This window comes from Strix uralensis, chromosome 15 (assembly GCF_047716275.1).
Source record: "Strix uralensis isolate ZFMK-TIS-50842 chromosome 15, bStrUra1, whole genome shotgun sequence".
NCBI classification, from domain to species: domain Eukaryota; kingdom Metazoa; phylum Chordata; class Aves; order Strigiformes; family Strigidae; genus Strix; species Strix uralensis.
In genome coordinates this window covers 18,684,004-18,696,697 of record NC_133986.1, presented here as the reverse complement: position 1 = coordinate 18,696,697, position 12,694 = coordinate 18,684,004, and the positions used below count along the sequence as shown (strand labels likewise).

At 48.3% G+C, this 12,694-nt stretch overlaps 1 protein-coding gene across 2 annotated transcripts in view; it reads left to right on the top strand.

Moving 5' to 3' along the window:
* Positions 1 to 12,694, top strand: part of LSP1 (lymphocyte specific protein 1) — a 51,814-nt gene that overhangs the window by 30,026 nt on the left and 9,094 nt on the right. For both annotated transcript variants that reach the window (XM_074884745.1, XM_074884747.1), the window contains exons 3-10: positions 87 to 176; positions 3,298 to 3,493; positions 4,448 to 4,573; positions 7,808 to 7,851; positions 8,029 to 8,110; positions 8,470 to 8,610; positions 9,421 to 9,501; positions 10,400 to 10,514. In XM_074884745.1, coding sequence (XP_074740846.1) covers positions 87 to 176; positions 3,298 to 3,493; positions 4,448 to 4,573; positions 7,808 to 7,851; positions 8,029 to 8,110; positions 8,470 to 8,610; positions 9,421 to 9,501; positions 10,400 to 10,489 — 850 coding nt within the window. In that variant the 3' untranslated portion in view covers positions 10,490 to 10,514. The remainder of the gene's footprint in view (positions 1 to 86; positions 177 to 3,297; positions 3,494 to 4,447; positions 4,574 to 7,807; positions 7,852 to 8,028; positions 8,111 to 8,469; positions 8,611 to 9,420; positions 9,502 to 10,399; positions 10,515 to 12,694) is intronic.

Sequence of the window (12,694 nt, the reverse complement as noted above, 5' to 3'; positions counted from 1 at the left end):
AGGACAATATCAGGCTGGGGCTCTTTCAGGCCAGGTTTGGGTTTTTTTGCATCTTTCTCCTTATTTTCCTTCTTGCTGTGTTTCAGCTATGACTTTAAGCCATCTGGGACTTCAGAGCTGGAGGAGGATGAAGGCTTCAGTGACTGGTCCCAGAAGCTCGAGCAGCGCAAGCAGAGGTGGGTAGGACACAGCCGAATGGAGGGGAGGGGAACCAACGTGCCCAGCAAAAGGACCGTCCCCGAGGAGGGGTGACCAAGCCCAAGTCAAGCCTCGCACGCATAAGAATGAGGCCAGATCATCCCGTACTGCTAGGGTGGACACTCGCCGCTTGCCATTTGGGCTAGCGGGGTGAAACAGGCTCAGGGGCTGCCCTGGGCTTTGGGGATGTTTGGATTGAGCTTTGCGCTCCAAGCGATGGCAGCCTGCCAGGACGCCTGGGTTTGGAGGAGTGACAACAGCGGATTTAAGCCACCTGAGCTGCTGCAGGGGCTGAAACGGCCTCTAACATAATCCAGGCCAGCCTAAAAAGCTGTTCTAAGTTATTGCTGCTTCCTGGCTCATGTCAGCATAGTGGGTGTTATGGCCCCAGCCCACCTTGTGCTTGAGTCCTCTTTCAGTGGGGGAAAACAGACAGTAAAGCCCTGAGAGGTGCTTGTGTGCCAGCTGGTTAGTCCCCATCTCCCATCACTCTCCCCTTGCTGAGCCGAACCAAACTCCTGCCTTAACCACTTCCCTTGGACACCATCTACCTGCATGTGAAGTCTGTGACTCAGCTCTCTGGGCAGCTTGATTTTATAGGGAATTTTGCCCCTGTGATGACACAGCCTCTTCTTTACCCCTGAGACTGAAAAAAATGCCTGAGATTAATATTTACTGCTGAACAAATAAATAGAGCTCGCCTCTTTCTTACTTTTTTCCAAACACTGAGGCTAAACCACTCTGCAAGCTGTACCGTTGCAGCCCTGACCCCACAAGCATTGCTCGAGCACCTCACCGCAGTGTTGATTATCACATCTGTGGGAGCAATTAGAAATTGGCCTCATCTGCTTTTTGGCATGCTGCCTTTTTCCACCCCCCCTGCAAAGAGCTTGTCTAGAAAGGCTGCTGCTATTCCCTCCTTGGCCTTCAAAAGAGAATTTGCTGGAAGGGTTGTGTTATCCTCTCCAGAAATTGCTCCTTGGGTTTTTATGTGATGCTTGTGTTTATTCTGTAGCGGGGCAGGAGGGTGCTGAGCAGGGAAGGTGGCATCTGTGGCAGGTGAAGCCCGTTAGAGAGGGGTGGTGCTTTAAAGGCAGCGGCTGTGGCTGAGCAGGTTTTTGGTGGGGTGGTTGGGGGAGGCAGCTGAAGGGGCTTAGACCCTGTTGGTTTGCTGGGAGTGGCCTTTCTGCAAAAGCTGGGCTTGCTCTAGGGGGTGGCTGTGCTCTATCAAGACCCTTCAGCAGGTCTGCCCTTGCTCCTCTAAAGGATAGGCTTGGAGTGTGGTGTGAGCACAGGTATGCTGGGTGTCTGGGTGGGGTAAGCAGTGCTGTGGCTGGGGTTTCCCAACTCCCCTCTCTCCTGCTTACCTGAATAGGGATCAAACCCTGTTTTTTCATGTGAAAGATGTTTAGGTGGTGGCTGCAAGTGAGGGGATGGAGACAGTTGCTCTCTGTTGCGTGGAGCTAAGACATCTTGTGCATCCCCTGAGGGCCTTGGTGCTAAGGCACATTTTATTTTTGGTTCTGGTTCCCCCACTTTGTGGGGGGAGATCCACGCTATCAGCTGTGTGCAAGAGGGTGGGAGCTGTGTCAGTCTAACTGCGTCCCATACAAAACTGCTGTGGTGCAGAAGGCATCCTGTAGACTGCATCATATCTGCTGGCCTTAATTTTTAATATGAGCTTGCACTTTAGCTGGAGGCATTGCTGGCTTCCTGGTTAGGAGAAACTAGTTACCTGGGCCTTCAGAGCCTGTTTGCTGTTGGTGGCTGCACTGTTGTGGGAGGATGGTTAGTAGCAAGCCAAATGAGCTGGTGTATGCGTCAGCTTTTTCCCCATGTGGTCATGAGGAGGGCTGGACGGCAGCTGTCCTGTGAGCTGCTTTCCCAGCAGCAGAGAGGTGGGTGGAAAAGTCTTGCTTGAACTTTTTTTCATGTTTTGGTGCTGGCTGGTGAGGCAGAAGTGGTGAGTCAGCCTTGCACTTTGGCAGATGCCTGCTAGCCAGCTCTCGAGCCTTGCTGTCGCAAGCCAGGTGATTTTCTAAGAAATGGGTGGGAGGAGAAAGCTATTCTCTGGCTGGGCAAAGTGAGATGGCAATGACATCTTGGTGCACAGCTGTGAGCCAGCGAGAGCCCTGGGGTTACGTGTTCCCACTGACTGTGCCCAAAGGCATAGGCTGTTCTGCTTTTGCAAAGCTGGTTGCTTAAACATATTCCTGAATCTCCTGTCTGCAGCCTCAGAGACCTGGAGGAATTTTCTTGTCCAAACCCCGTTGTGGTTTTTTTAAACCTAAGCCAAGGAGTGACCCTGGCCACTATGGGACTCCTTTGTTTTGCTGGGCTATGACGTGAGTGACATGAGGTGTAATTTATTCCAGTGGGTAAAACTGAGGCTCAGGGTCAGGTGTAGATACAGCATTGCTTGTGGAGCACTGCGCCTTGCAAACAAAATAACCCCATGTGAGTGGCTGTGCAGCCTTGCCCTGCAGTTTAGCTTCAGTTAGGGCAAAAGGGAATCTTGGGAAGCATGTTCACATGTTGATGGTTGGATCCTTCTCCAGCGAGAGGCTTTGTTAACATGGAAGATAAGTTTAGGCATTGAAAGGCTGTGTTTGGTCCTCCACATTGAACTGATGCTGGGAACCATGGGGGCAGCGTCAGATCTGTGTCTGTGCACCAGGGCCACAGACCATGCTAGTTCACCTGGGATTTGGGCTGTAGCCAAGCAGAGAATTGAGCCAGCACCACATCATGGTGGTAGTGTCCTCTCTGCCTGGGGTCTGAGTGCAGGTCTGATCTCTGTTTTCCCGTGGGTCTTGCCTGCGGTGAGGCTGGAAAGGTGCAGATACCTTTGGGTCTGCCACAGCTCTTAGTGGAGCTGCATCTTGGACAGTCACAATGTGGGAGTGATGTGTCTGCTGGGTGCCTGAAACTGGATGGGACCATAAAGTGGCTGTGAGCCCTGGTGTAAAACACCCAGCAAGTTGTAGGCTTGGGGGGAGTGATAACATTGGATTTCTGGAGGTCTGAGGAACCTGATGGTGTCTGTACGCTCATAACAATGTGTCTTCCTTCTTTGACCCCTCTCTCTTCCACCTCTAGGTCTCCACGACAGTCGTATGAAGAAGAGGACAGTGGTGTGAGGGAAGCTGAAGTCAAACTGGAGCAGATACAGCTGGATCAGGAAAGCCCAGAGGAGATCCGGGAGGAGAATGTTGTTATCAGGGAGGAAGAGAGGCTGTGCCAGGAGGAAGAACGGGTCCAAGAGCAGGAAGAAGAGGAGAGAGCTGAGCAGGAGGTGGGATCAGGAGGAGCTGATCTTTTCTCCACAGGCTGGTGGGAGAGCTGGGGCTGGGGGCTGCTCACTGTTGCTGCTTACGCTTCTGGGTGTTGAGCCCAGTAGACACGCTTTTATGGCATAACCTGGGGCTGGTGCCACTATTGCCGATGTGCCTTCTTGGAGTCACTGCAGGCAGTCTCTGCCCTCTTGCGAGGGTGGTGTGTTTGCTCACAGAGATTGTGATGGTTTAGCCATGTTCCTGTAATACAGAGGAGGACAATGCTACTACTTCTGTGGTTTTGTGGGCAGTGAGTAGCTCTTCAGGAAAACTTGAATCAAAATTTTACTGCTTGTTTTTCTCTCCGCAGCCTTTATTGCACCTTTGGAGCACTTTGGCTTGATGTGTATTTAAATCTTGCATTGTTCCCAGCTGAGGTTTTCTTTCATTGCTCTTCTGATGAGGTGTAATTCCTGGTTAATGAGAGACACAAAGCTGGAACTTGAGTGGTGTGCAAAGCCGTTATGGTGGCTGAGCTTCACATATCTTTTGTTGTAAATGGATTTTTGACTTGCTGAGGCTGGAATGCTTTTTGCATTTGAACTGAGTGTGTGTGTCTAGCCCTTTATTCTAAAGGCAGCTGCTCTCTCTCCTTTTGCCCTCTAAATGAGAAATTCACGTTTTCCTATCTCAAAAGTGGTAAAAAATCTTTAACTGATGCAAGGACCTCTTTCCATATCATTTTGGAACGTTGAACCTGCAAAATTTCTCTGATTTCTACAGCCACCCCCCCTCCATGACATATGAGCTTCTTCCTGGATATCTCAAAATTAGATGATGTGAAGCAAAGTTTCTGAGCTCATGTGTTTGTTTAGTGTAAAGCAGGAAGCCTGGGAGACGGGAAAAATCACTTTTGTTGCATAGTAAGCAGTTTGACCAGCTTGCTTCCTGGCTTGTTCATTTTCTGCACTCAGGAAAAGAAGAGAAGGAGAAATGAAGAAGAAGAAGAAACACCAGAAAAGCGCCAGAAGGCCCCAAGCCCTGTCAGTCTGGAAGAGGAGGAGCTGTGCTCTGACCACACTGCAGTGTGCTCCACGAAGGTTTGTGTTGCTGGGGCCCCTCTGGAGGCATGGCAACTGTCACAGTAGAGCACCTAACTAATGGTGAGGAAAGGTGATCCAGGGCTTGCAGCAGTGTAGAGTGTGAATCCTGTTATCCCACTCCTGCTACAGGCTGGGGCAAATCACTTGGTCTGTTTCCCTCATCTTCCTTGGCTGTCAACCTCCTCTCCTCCTCTTTTGCCTGCTTGGGCTGTTGGAAGCTGTAACTGTCTCTGTGTATACTTTGCCAACCACCGTAGAAGTCTAAAGTTCACTGAGGACTCCAGGGAATATTGTAATACTGATAAAGATGTCTGTGCTTTCAGCTTGTGAATTTGGTCAAAGACTACACATGAACTTAATGAGAAAATAAAATTTCCCTTCCCCCAAAAAAACCCCAAAACTTGAAGCACTGGAATTTCCCTATCTTTCTTGAATAAAATCAGAAAGTATGACTTAAGTTTTTTAAACAAACTGGGATTCCTGATCTCTGAAGCATTGTGTCCTTCCCAATCACATCTCTGTATGCATTGATGCTCTTGAGAAACTTCCATTTTTAACACCACCTCAATTGCATCTCATGACTTCTGTTACATTTACTACAAATCCTCAGTTCTGTGCATGTGCTTTTACATACAATAGGTACAGATAAGTGATTTCTGTACTGAATGGCTTTTTGTCTTTGTAAGCCCTAAGCTTGTTGATAGCCTGTTAATCTGCTGTTGGTATTGTCTTTGCTTTTTTGCATTTAGATCTGTGCTATTAGCTGCTTGGGCAATATTTCCTGGATGGGGAGGATTGTCTGAACACTTCCTCTTGCACCAGTAAATAGATTGTAAGAGGAAGGTTTCATCATCTACAATCATCAGATTCTTGCTCTTTATGGAGAAGCCTTTTAAAAGTGAAATAAAAAAGAGGGGAGAAAGGGTAGGTTTGGATGCAGGCCATGTGCTAATGTTAGGTTTGAAAAGTGAGGTAGGGGTGGCCAAAGCATATCCCTGGAGTGGGACTGGTGGGGAAATGTGGGAAATGCTTCCAGTGCCTTTTATGTGCTGAAACTTTTGTCATTACAACCCCAAAACACATACAGCTTCCTGACCTGAGCTTAGCTGCTGCTGCTAGGATTAGTCCAGGGAAAGGTTTAGAAGTCTAGTCTCTGTGTTTTATAATGGTGATGTCAGCTCACCAATACACAAAGCTGAATGTAAAGCTGTTCAGGAAAAATACGAGCTTGGGATCTTTCCAAAGGAAGGAGGATCTTTACACCCCAGCTAGCAGGGCTTTGTGTGAGCACGAAGAATTAAACACATTGACCACCAAGAAGGTGTTTTGGCACAGGATCGCTCAGCAGAAACACTTCTTGTAGTGGAAAGACAGGAGCATCTGCAGCGGGTGGTGAGCTCCCCTGCCAGCTGTGGCTGGTGGAGGCCAGGTACACATCTGGGCAGGTGGGTGTTGGGTTGCAGTGTGATGGGGTGTTTGGGGTTCAGAGTGTGGCCTGGGAGATTAAATAGATGTGGTGGCAGGGGGGAAGCCTTGTACCAGCCCTGTTTTCTCTCAGGCTGCTTGTGAGCTCTGAGTTTTTGAGGCTGGCTGAGTGAACAACTGTGGTTGTTTCTGGTCTTCAGAAAGTCCTTTGGACCAGAGAAATGCATGAATTTTGCTGCAAGGAATAGCCCTACTGGGCAGGGGGAAGTGGTCTCCAAAGAGCTTAAGGAAAGTTTGTTCCCACCTAGACTGTCATGCTGAGATCTACTGTCACCTACAGCCTTTTCTAGGCCCCTCTGTGTTTAACTTGATGCTCATTCATGACCTTTTGGAAGCACCTGTGGGTGGTTTGTACCTGCACAGCATCTCTCTGGCAGGGTTGGCAAGGGTTTTTCCTATTGATATCTTACCTACTGGTGGTTGAGAAGCTTAGACACAGGCAGGAATCTACCAGATTCCCTCTTCAGGCGCTGTTATGCCCCATGAGGTGGCAGCCTGCCTGTCAATGTCCTGGAAGGATGGGCAACCCAATCTCTGAAGTCACAGCTCAGAGGTGAGCATCAATTCCTGCAGCACCAAGCAAAGGAGCGAGCTGGCAGAAGGCGGACAGCCTGCCCAGCAGAAAAAGTTGGTTGATGGCATATCTGTCACGCTGCTATGTCGGGACCCTGCAGAGTGACTCTCCCTTTTACATCTCTATTAGCCACGGTTGCACTGTTTGGTGGTTGTGCTCTTCTAATGGGCCTTGTGCTCTTGGACGCAGCTGTTAAATGTGTCATCTCTGTGACACTGTCTTGTCTTCTGCTTAGCTAAAATTTGGCATCCTGAAAGAGCCTTAAAATGAGCATTTAGTGCTGCTTTTTATCTGCTAACTTGGTAGATGATGTTTCCTGTGGCACAGACAGCAGTTACGCAGGGAGGGAAGGATCTTGTTACTTGATTGCTGCTCCTTGGCTCTGTAGGAGCTGGTGTTAAGAAAGAGCCTCCCCTTTGACTTGAAAGTGGTTTTTCTCTCTGTGTTCTTGTTTTCTGGGGCACAAAAGAGCTGTAAGGTTTAGCAACATTTGAGCTTTCCTTTATTTAGTGGTTGTGGAGTGTTTGCTTGTCTTCCTGTCTTGCCCAAAGAGTTATTGTGCAGGAGCCTCTTGTGCAAAACTTTCTTTCCCGACGGCTTGACCCAAAGGGCTGCCTTGCAGGTGGCTCCATGTGCTGATTGCCCTGTCTGTGTGCTTCTCTGGTGTGGATAAGTCAATGTAACTCATTTCTGTGCTGCTCTCATGCTTGGCTCCTCTTCTGCAGACACGGCTGGCAGTGCCTCTAGTTTTCCCCCTTGTCTTTCCACATTTGCCACTTTCTCTGTTGTGCCTGGCTAGGAAACTAAGTGTCTGAGAGAGATACTTAGTCCTTGAGCAGAGGGAGTAGAGAAAATGTCTTGGTTGCTGTTTCAGGTGTCAGTCAAGCTGCACATTGTTGGTTTGCACCTGAAACTGGTTGGGCTGCTACTGTGCACTGGTGCTTTTGGTTGGGGTTCTGCTCACCTGCCTTGGGAAGGAGAAGGGAAGGGGATGCTCACTGTCTCTGACCAGGGTGGGAACGTGGGACTGAGTGAGGCATTTCTAACCAAAATCTGTGTTGAGGGATCAGGAAAGAGAAATGGTTGAATTATGGTCAGCTGAGATGACCTACATCCATCTGAGGTCTATGGATAAAAATACTATCTTTGTATTCTCCTGTCTCCCACTTTAGATCACGGACAGAACTGAGTCGCTGAACCGCTCAATAAAGAAAAGGTATTTCTAGGGTTGACCTTGGGGTAAAGCAGGTCCCTTCCTGCAAATGGAGGATGCTGGCAAGCCCTGCTATGGGGAAGGGCAGGAGTGACAGACTGCCTGTGGCTCTCAAAGTCCTCCCTTCTGCTTGAGGCACTGGGGGGTCATCTTAATCCTCTTCTCTCCTCTGCTCTCCAGTAACAGCATAAAGAAGACTCAGCCTCCTCTCCCTGTGTCGAAGATTGATGACAGGCTGGAGCAGTACACGCAGGCTATTGAGGTGGGCTGCTGGTCTCTGTCCCCACCCTCCAAGGAGCCTTCTTTGTTGGGTGCTGCTCTACCACCGTGTCTCTTAGTCTTACCATCTGGGAGGTGACAACTGAATCGTCTCCCCTTGGATGGGAGCAGCCCTTTCTCCTGTCTGTATCTCACTCAGCAGCATAAAGTAGGTTTCTTTAGCGAGCTGTCCCATCCTTGTATCCTCATGGGTGAGGTTTAATGGGTGAGAGTATCTGGCAGGAACTAGCAAGACCCTACAAAGTCTCCTTTTACAACCCCTCATCCCTGAGGACCTCCAATTACAGGGGGGGAAAAAAGCACACACTCTCTGATGGTGATCTTTCACTACTTATTTTCCAGACATCCACAAAGGCTCCAAAACCCGTTCGACAGCCCTCTCTTGACCTTCCCACCACGAGCATGATGGTAGCCAGCACGAAAAGCCTCTGGGAGACTGGAGAGGTTGCAGCTCAGTCTGCTGTGAAGTCTCAGCCCTGTAAGGTATGACACTTGCAGGAGTTGCCTTGCTTGCAGAAGGGGAGAGGGGCTGGTCTCTGGGCACAACATGTATTACGCTTGTGTTAGCCTCTTGGTACGGCTCGTTGGTGGTGCCCACCAGCTCTCAAGGCATCTGTATTAGAGATCCAATCTCCTTCATCAGGATGCAAGGCCTTGTACCTCAGAGCTTCACTTTGTGCTAGGGTCCCAAATTGTTCCTTGGTGGTACACCTCGGAAAGCCTCTGTGATGCTGGTTGAGGCTCTGTTTTGAAACTGGAATAAAATCAGCTGGTGGGGAGAATGTGTATGTCTTCTGCAGGGGCTAAGACAGAGCTCCAGTTTTTGAGCATGAATTTGCACGTAGTACCAAGATCATAAGTCTTGTAAACTTGGAAAATGCAAAGAGTATCATGTATTGCTCTCTTAATAATTTCACTTTTTGGTCAATGTGAGTGAGGCTGATTCTGTAATGCATTGGTTGCAAATCTGTGTTTATGTGAACAAAATTCCTTCCATATAATAAAAGCCTTGATGTTAACATGTCTTAAATAGTTAATGAACTAAAGAAAATAAACATCTTAGATCTCTGATCCAGGCTCTTGTTGAAGAGAGTGAGAAAGAGGAAAACAGGATATACTGGGAATAGGAAGAAGTTTTCACAGTCATGGGTTTTAGCTGCAGCTGTCATAGGTCAGATGATGTGATATTATAAATAAAAAAGGAGGTCAGAGGTGTGGGTTTGAAAGGGATGTGAACAAAAGCATGTTCAGCAGCATTAGCAGTGAAGGGTAATGAGAACATCATCTTCTCAGGATATCGTGGCTGGAGACATTGTGAGTAAAAGAAGCCTTTGGGAACAGAAGGGCAGTCCCAAACCTGAGACCAATATCAAGGTGAGTTAGTATCTGTGTGAGTATGAAAGCACTTGCTCTGCTCTGAAAAAGAAAAGAGCTCTTGGCTGGGTTGGCAGTATTGAGGAGACAGTGGTGTTCTGTAGGACAAGGGTTGCCTGTATCTGTCAACACAATTGCATACCTAAGAGCTCTTCCTAACAGTGAGCTGCTATTGCTTCAGTCCTAGTAAAAATGGGGGAAAAAATTGTTTTATAACCAGTAATACTGAGGGGTCTCTTGAATAGCATGTTGCTCTCAGCCCATGAGTTGGGAGCCCCAGCCTTCTAGGCTCAGATTGAATGGCAAATGTGAGTTACTGTGCTCTTGTTATGCTTTTTAATCTCGAGAGTAAAGAAAACATGCTAAATTAAGTGGAAGTGAACCTAAGACAGTATCAATACTTGCAGATGGATCCAGGGTTTTGTGCCTACCAGTACATTTGTGGGCATGGCTATTAAAATGCTGCAAGCAGCTGCTGCTTGAACTGTCCAGGCTGGGAGAGGAAGATCAAAATACCTGGACTGTTCCTGGGTTGGTACTGCTGCCAGTATGTGGTAAATGAAACTGGCTCTTGCCATTGGTGAAACCAACCCTGGCGTGGGGGGTCTGGGCTCTCAGATGGGCCTTCCCTCCTGGTGCCTGGAGTTAGATCTTCCCTTTCCTATTACACATCCTGCGCTTGCTGTGTTACCTTACGCCTATAGAAAGTGGTGGTTGGTCTGTGCAGAGAGTTTACGTGGAAAGGGCAAGAAGGGAGTACAGAGTAGGCTGTCTCCAGCCCCTCTGGGATTACAGACAACTGTATCACATGTTCCTCTGGCTTCAGTTATTTGATCTTAGCTGCCTATTTTGAGGGAGAAAAATGCTGACTTTGGCTCTTTCTTTCTCTCCTGTTCAGTCCACTCCTTCTGGCAAGAAGTATAAATTTGTTGCGACAGGCCATGGCCAGTACAAGAAGGTGTTGATAGATGATGCTGCGGAGCAATAGCATGCCTGGAGAACTCATTAACCAGGTAGGTGGGGTATGACCTTGCGTTGTGTAACAAACTTCTGGCACTGTTCTGGCAGGACGTTGGGGTTATTTCTGCCAGCTACACTTTGGGTGGGTTGGAAGGTTCTGTATGGTAGCAGCTGGAGCCTTGCTTCTGGGTGAACACCTGACTTTCTGAGCTGGAAGGGAGTGGGTACGCAGCAGGGGTTTGCTTTGGACTCTCACTTTCTGATGCTGCTAGAAAGCTGGATACCTGTGTTAGCTTAATCTGCAGAGTAAGTCCCTTAGCTACTACTGTTTGGGTCAAGATGTGTTTGCCTTTGCTAGTTCAAAGGAACAGTCTCTGCTGTTTTATCTTATTATGTTGCAATGAGAAGTAGATAGCTGGAGGTCATTCTGGCTCAGCATGGGGCTGATGTTACTCCTGAAATTGAGATGCTTCTGGGGTCTAATTCCCAGATTTACTGAATTAATCAGGGGAAAAACTTTTTAATGATTTCAGCAGCCTCTTGGAACCAGTCCATAATAGGGTTGTAGTGGGGAGGACACACACATCTGCTGTGCTGGGTAGACCAACAGAGCAGAAAGGACCGTCCTCTGATGTGCAGCAAGAGGGAAGGCAGAGCTGGGTTGTTGTCTCTGTGCCCTCTTGAAAAGGTCTTTGGATCTCATGCTCATATTGTGTTTATGTTAATAGATATCCTGGTGTTATCTTGAGTGGGTGATAGTAGAGGGTTGAGGCAATAAGGAGGAATGGCGTAGAGGGAGGTGATAACTGGTTGGATCCAACCGGGCAGCATCTGGCACAGTGAGAGGAGAGGAAGTTGTCAGGAGTGAAAACAAGCTCATTCTCTTTTTTCCTACTATAAAAAAGAAGCTTTATTTCATAGCCAAGCTTATAAATAGCTCTGTCTGCTACAAAACACCTTTTGTTTCTGAATTCTTCTGGGGGCTGTGCTTTTTTTTTTTTAATCTCTCAAGGAACTGGCTTCTGAGTGCAGCATATTGTTTTGTTTGGGTTTTTTTTTTTGGCTTTTGTGGTGCCCATTTAGAAGAGAAGCTCTCTTGAATACCACTTTGGGATGAGCAGCAGTACAAACCCAAGCCTGCCCAAAGCTATGTTTTTAGATGTAAAGGAGGAGGAGCCCACAGGACTTGTATCCTCAAATTGCTTCTCTTCCTGTGGCTTTTGGAAACCTACTTTAAGGTCTCTTCTTTATCAGTCCTCTTTTTCCTGAAGTCTGTTTTGATGCACCAGGTGGGATCCTACTGAACTTCAGTTCTTTATAGCAAACAGGTTTTGCTAGGTTGTCAGTAGGGGGGGTTTTTTTTTGCCCTACCTGAGCTTCTGCAAGCAGCTCAAAGGAAAGTGCCCTGGGCTCTGGTCTTTTTCCAGCATCTTTTCTTGAAAGGCCAGTGACTGTCACGGGATGTCCTCTAGGATCTACCCAGTACTCCAAACAGCCACGGCACAACACCATTGCCCTATGGGCTCATTCACAAGGAAATTTTTTTTTTGACTGTAAATAGCAAAATGACTGTGATAGCCAAAGGATCTTGGCTTGTTTTGCTTCTTGGGTTTTAGCTGGCTGTTTTGCCTGCTGTGAGGTCCCTGCTCCCCAGCTCCTCTCCATGCCCTGAACTATATTCATCCTTTTTCCCTACTGCCAGATCCCTTCATGGTTGCCTTTTTGCTCCCAAACCCTTCTGTCTCACCCCCTGTGTCACTCGCTCAACACCATTTTATCAGCTTTCTAGTTGCTTGAGCACAGGTATAGTTTTTCCTCCTCCCCTCCCTTCCTGAGCTGCAGGACCTCTGAGCAGGCTGTGGAGGGAGAGGTTTACTTTAAGTGGCAATTTGGGCTCTTGGCAACTGCCTGAGGCTGTTTGACATTGAAAAACAACCAAACCCTGTTCCCAACAGTGTTCCCCTTCCCTTGCTCAGCACAGCAGCTCAGGCTGGGACATGCTGCCGTGGCTCCCAGCACAGAGCCGCTGGTGGAAATCTGTTGCCTCCAGGCATCTCTTATCTCCTCTGTGATACTCTGGTACCAGGGTCTGTCTCTGCAGGACTCGCCACGCCTGCGTTGTGCCTCTGCCCTTCACTCTTGGGGCAAAAGGGCTAAGCTGTGCAGCCAGACCTCTCTTCCTCCGCTTCCCACTGCGGGAATCGCTTTCCCTGCTGGCAATTTCCCATCCTCC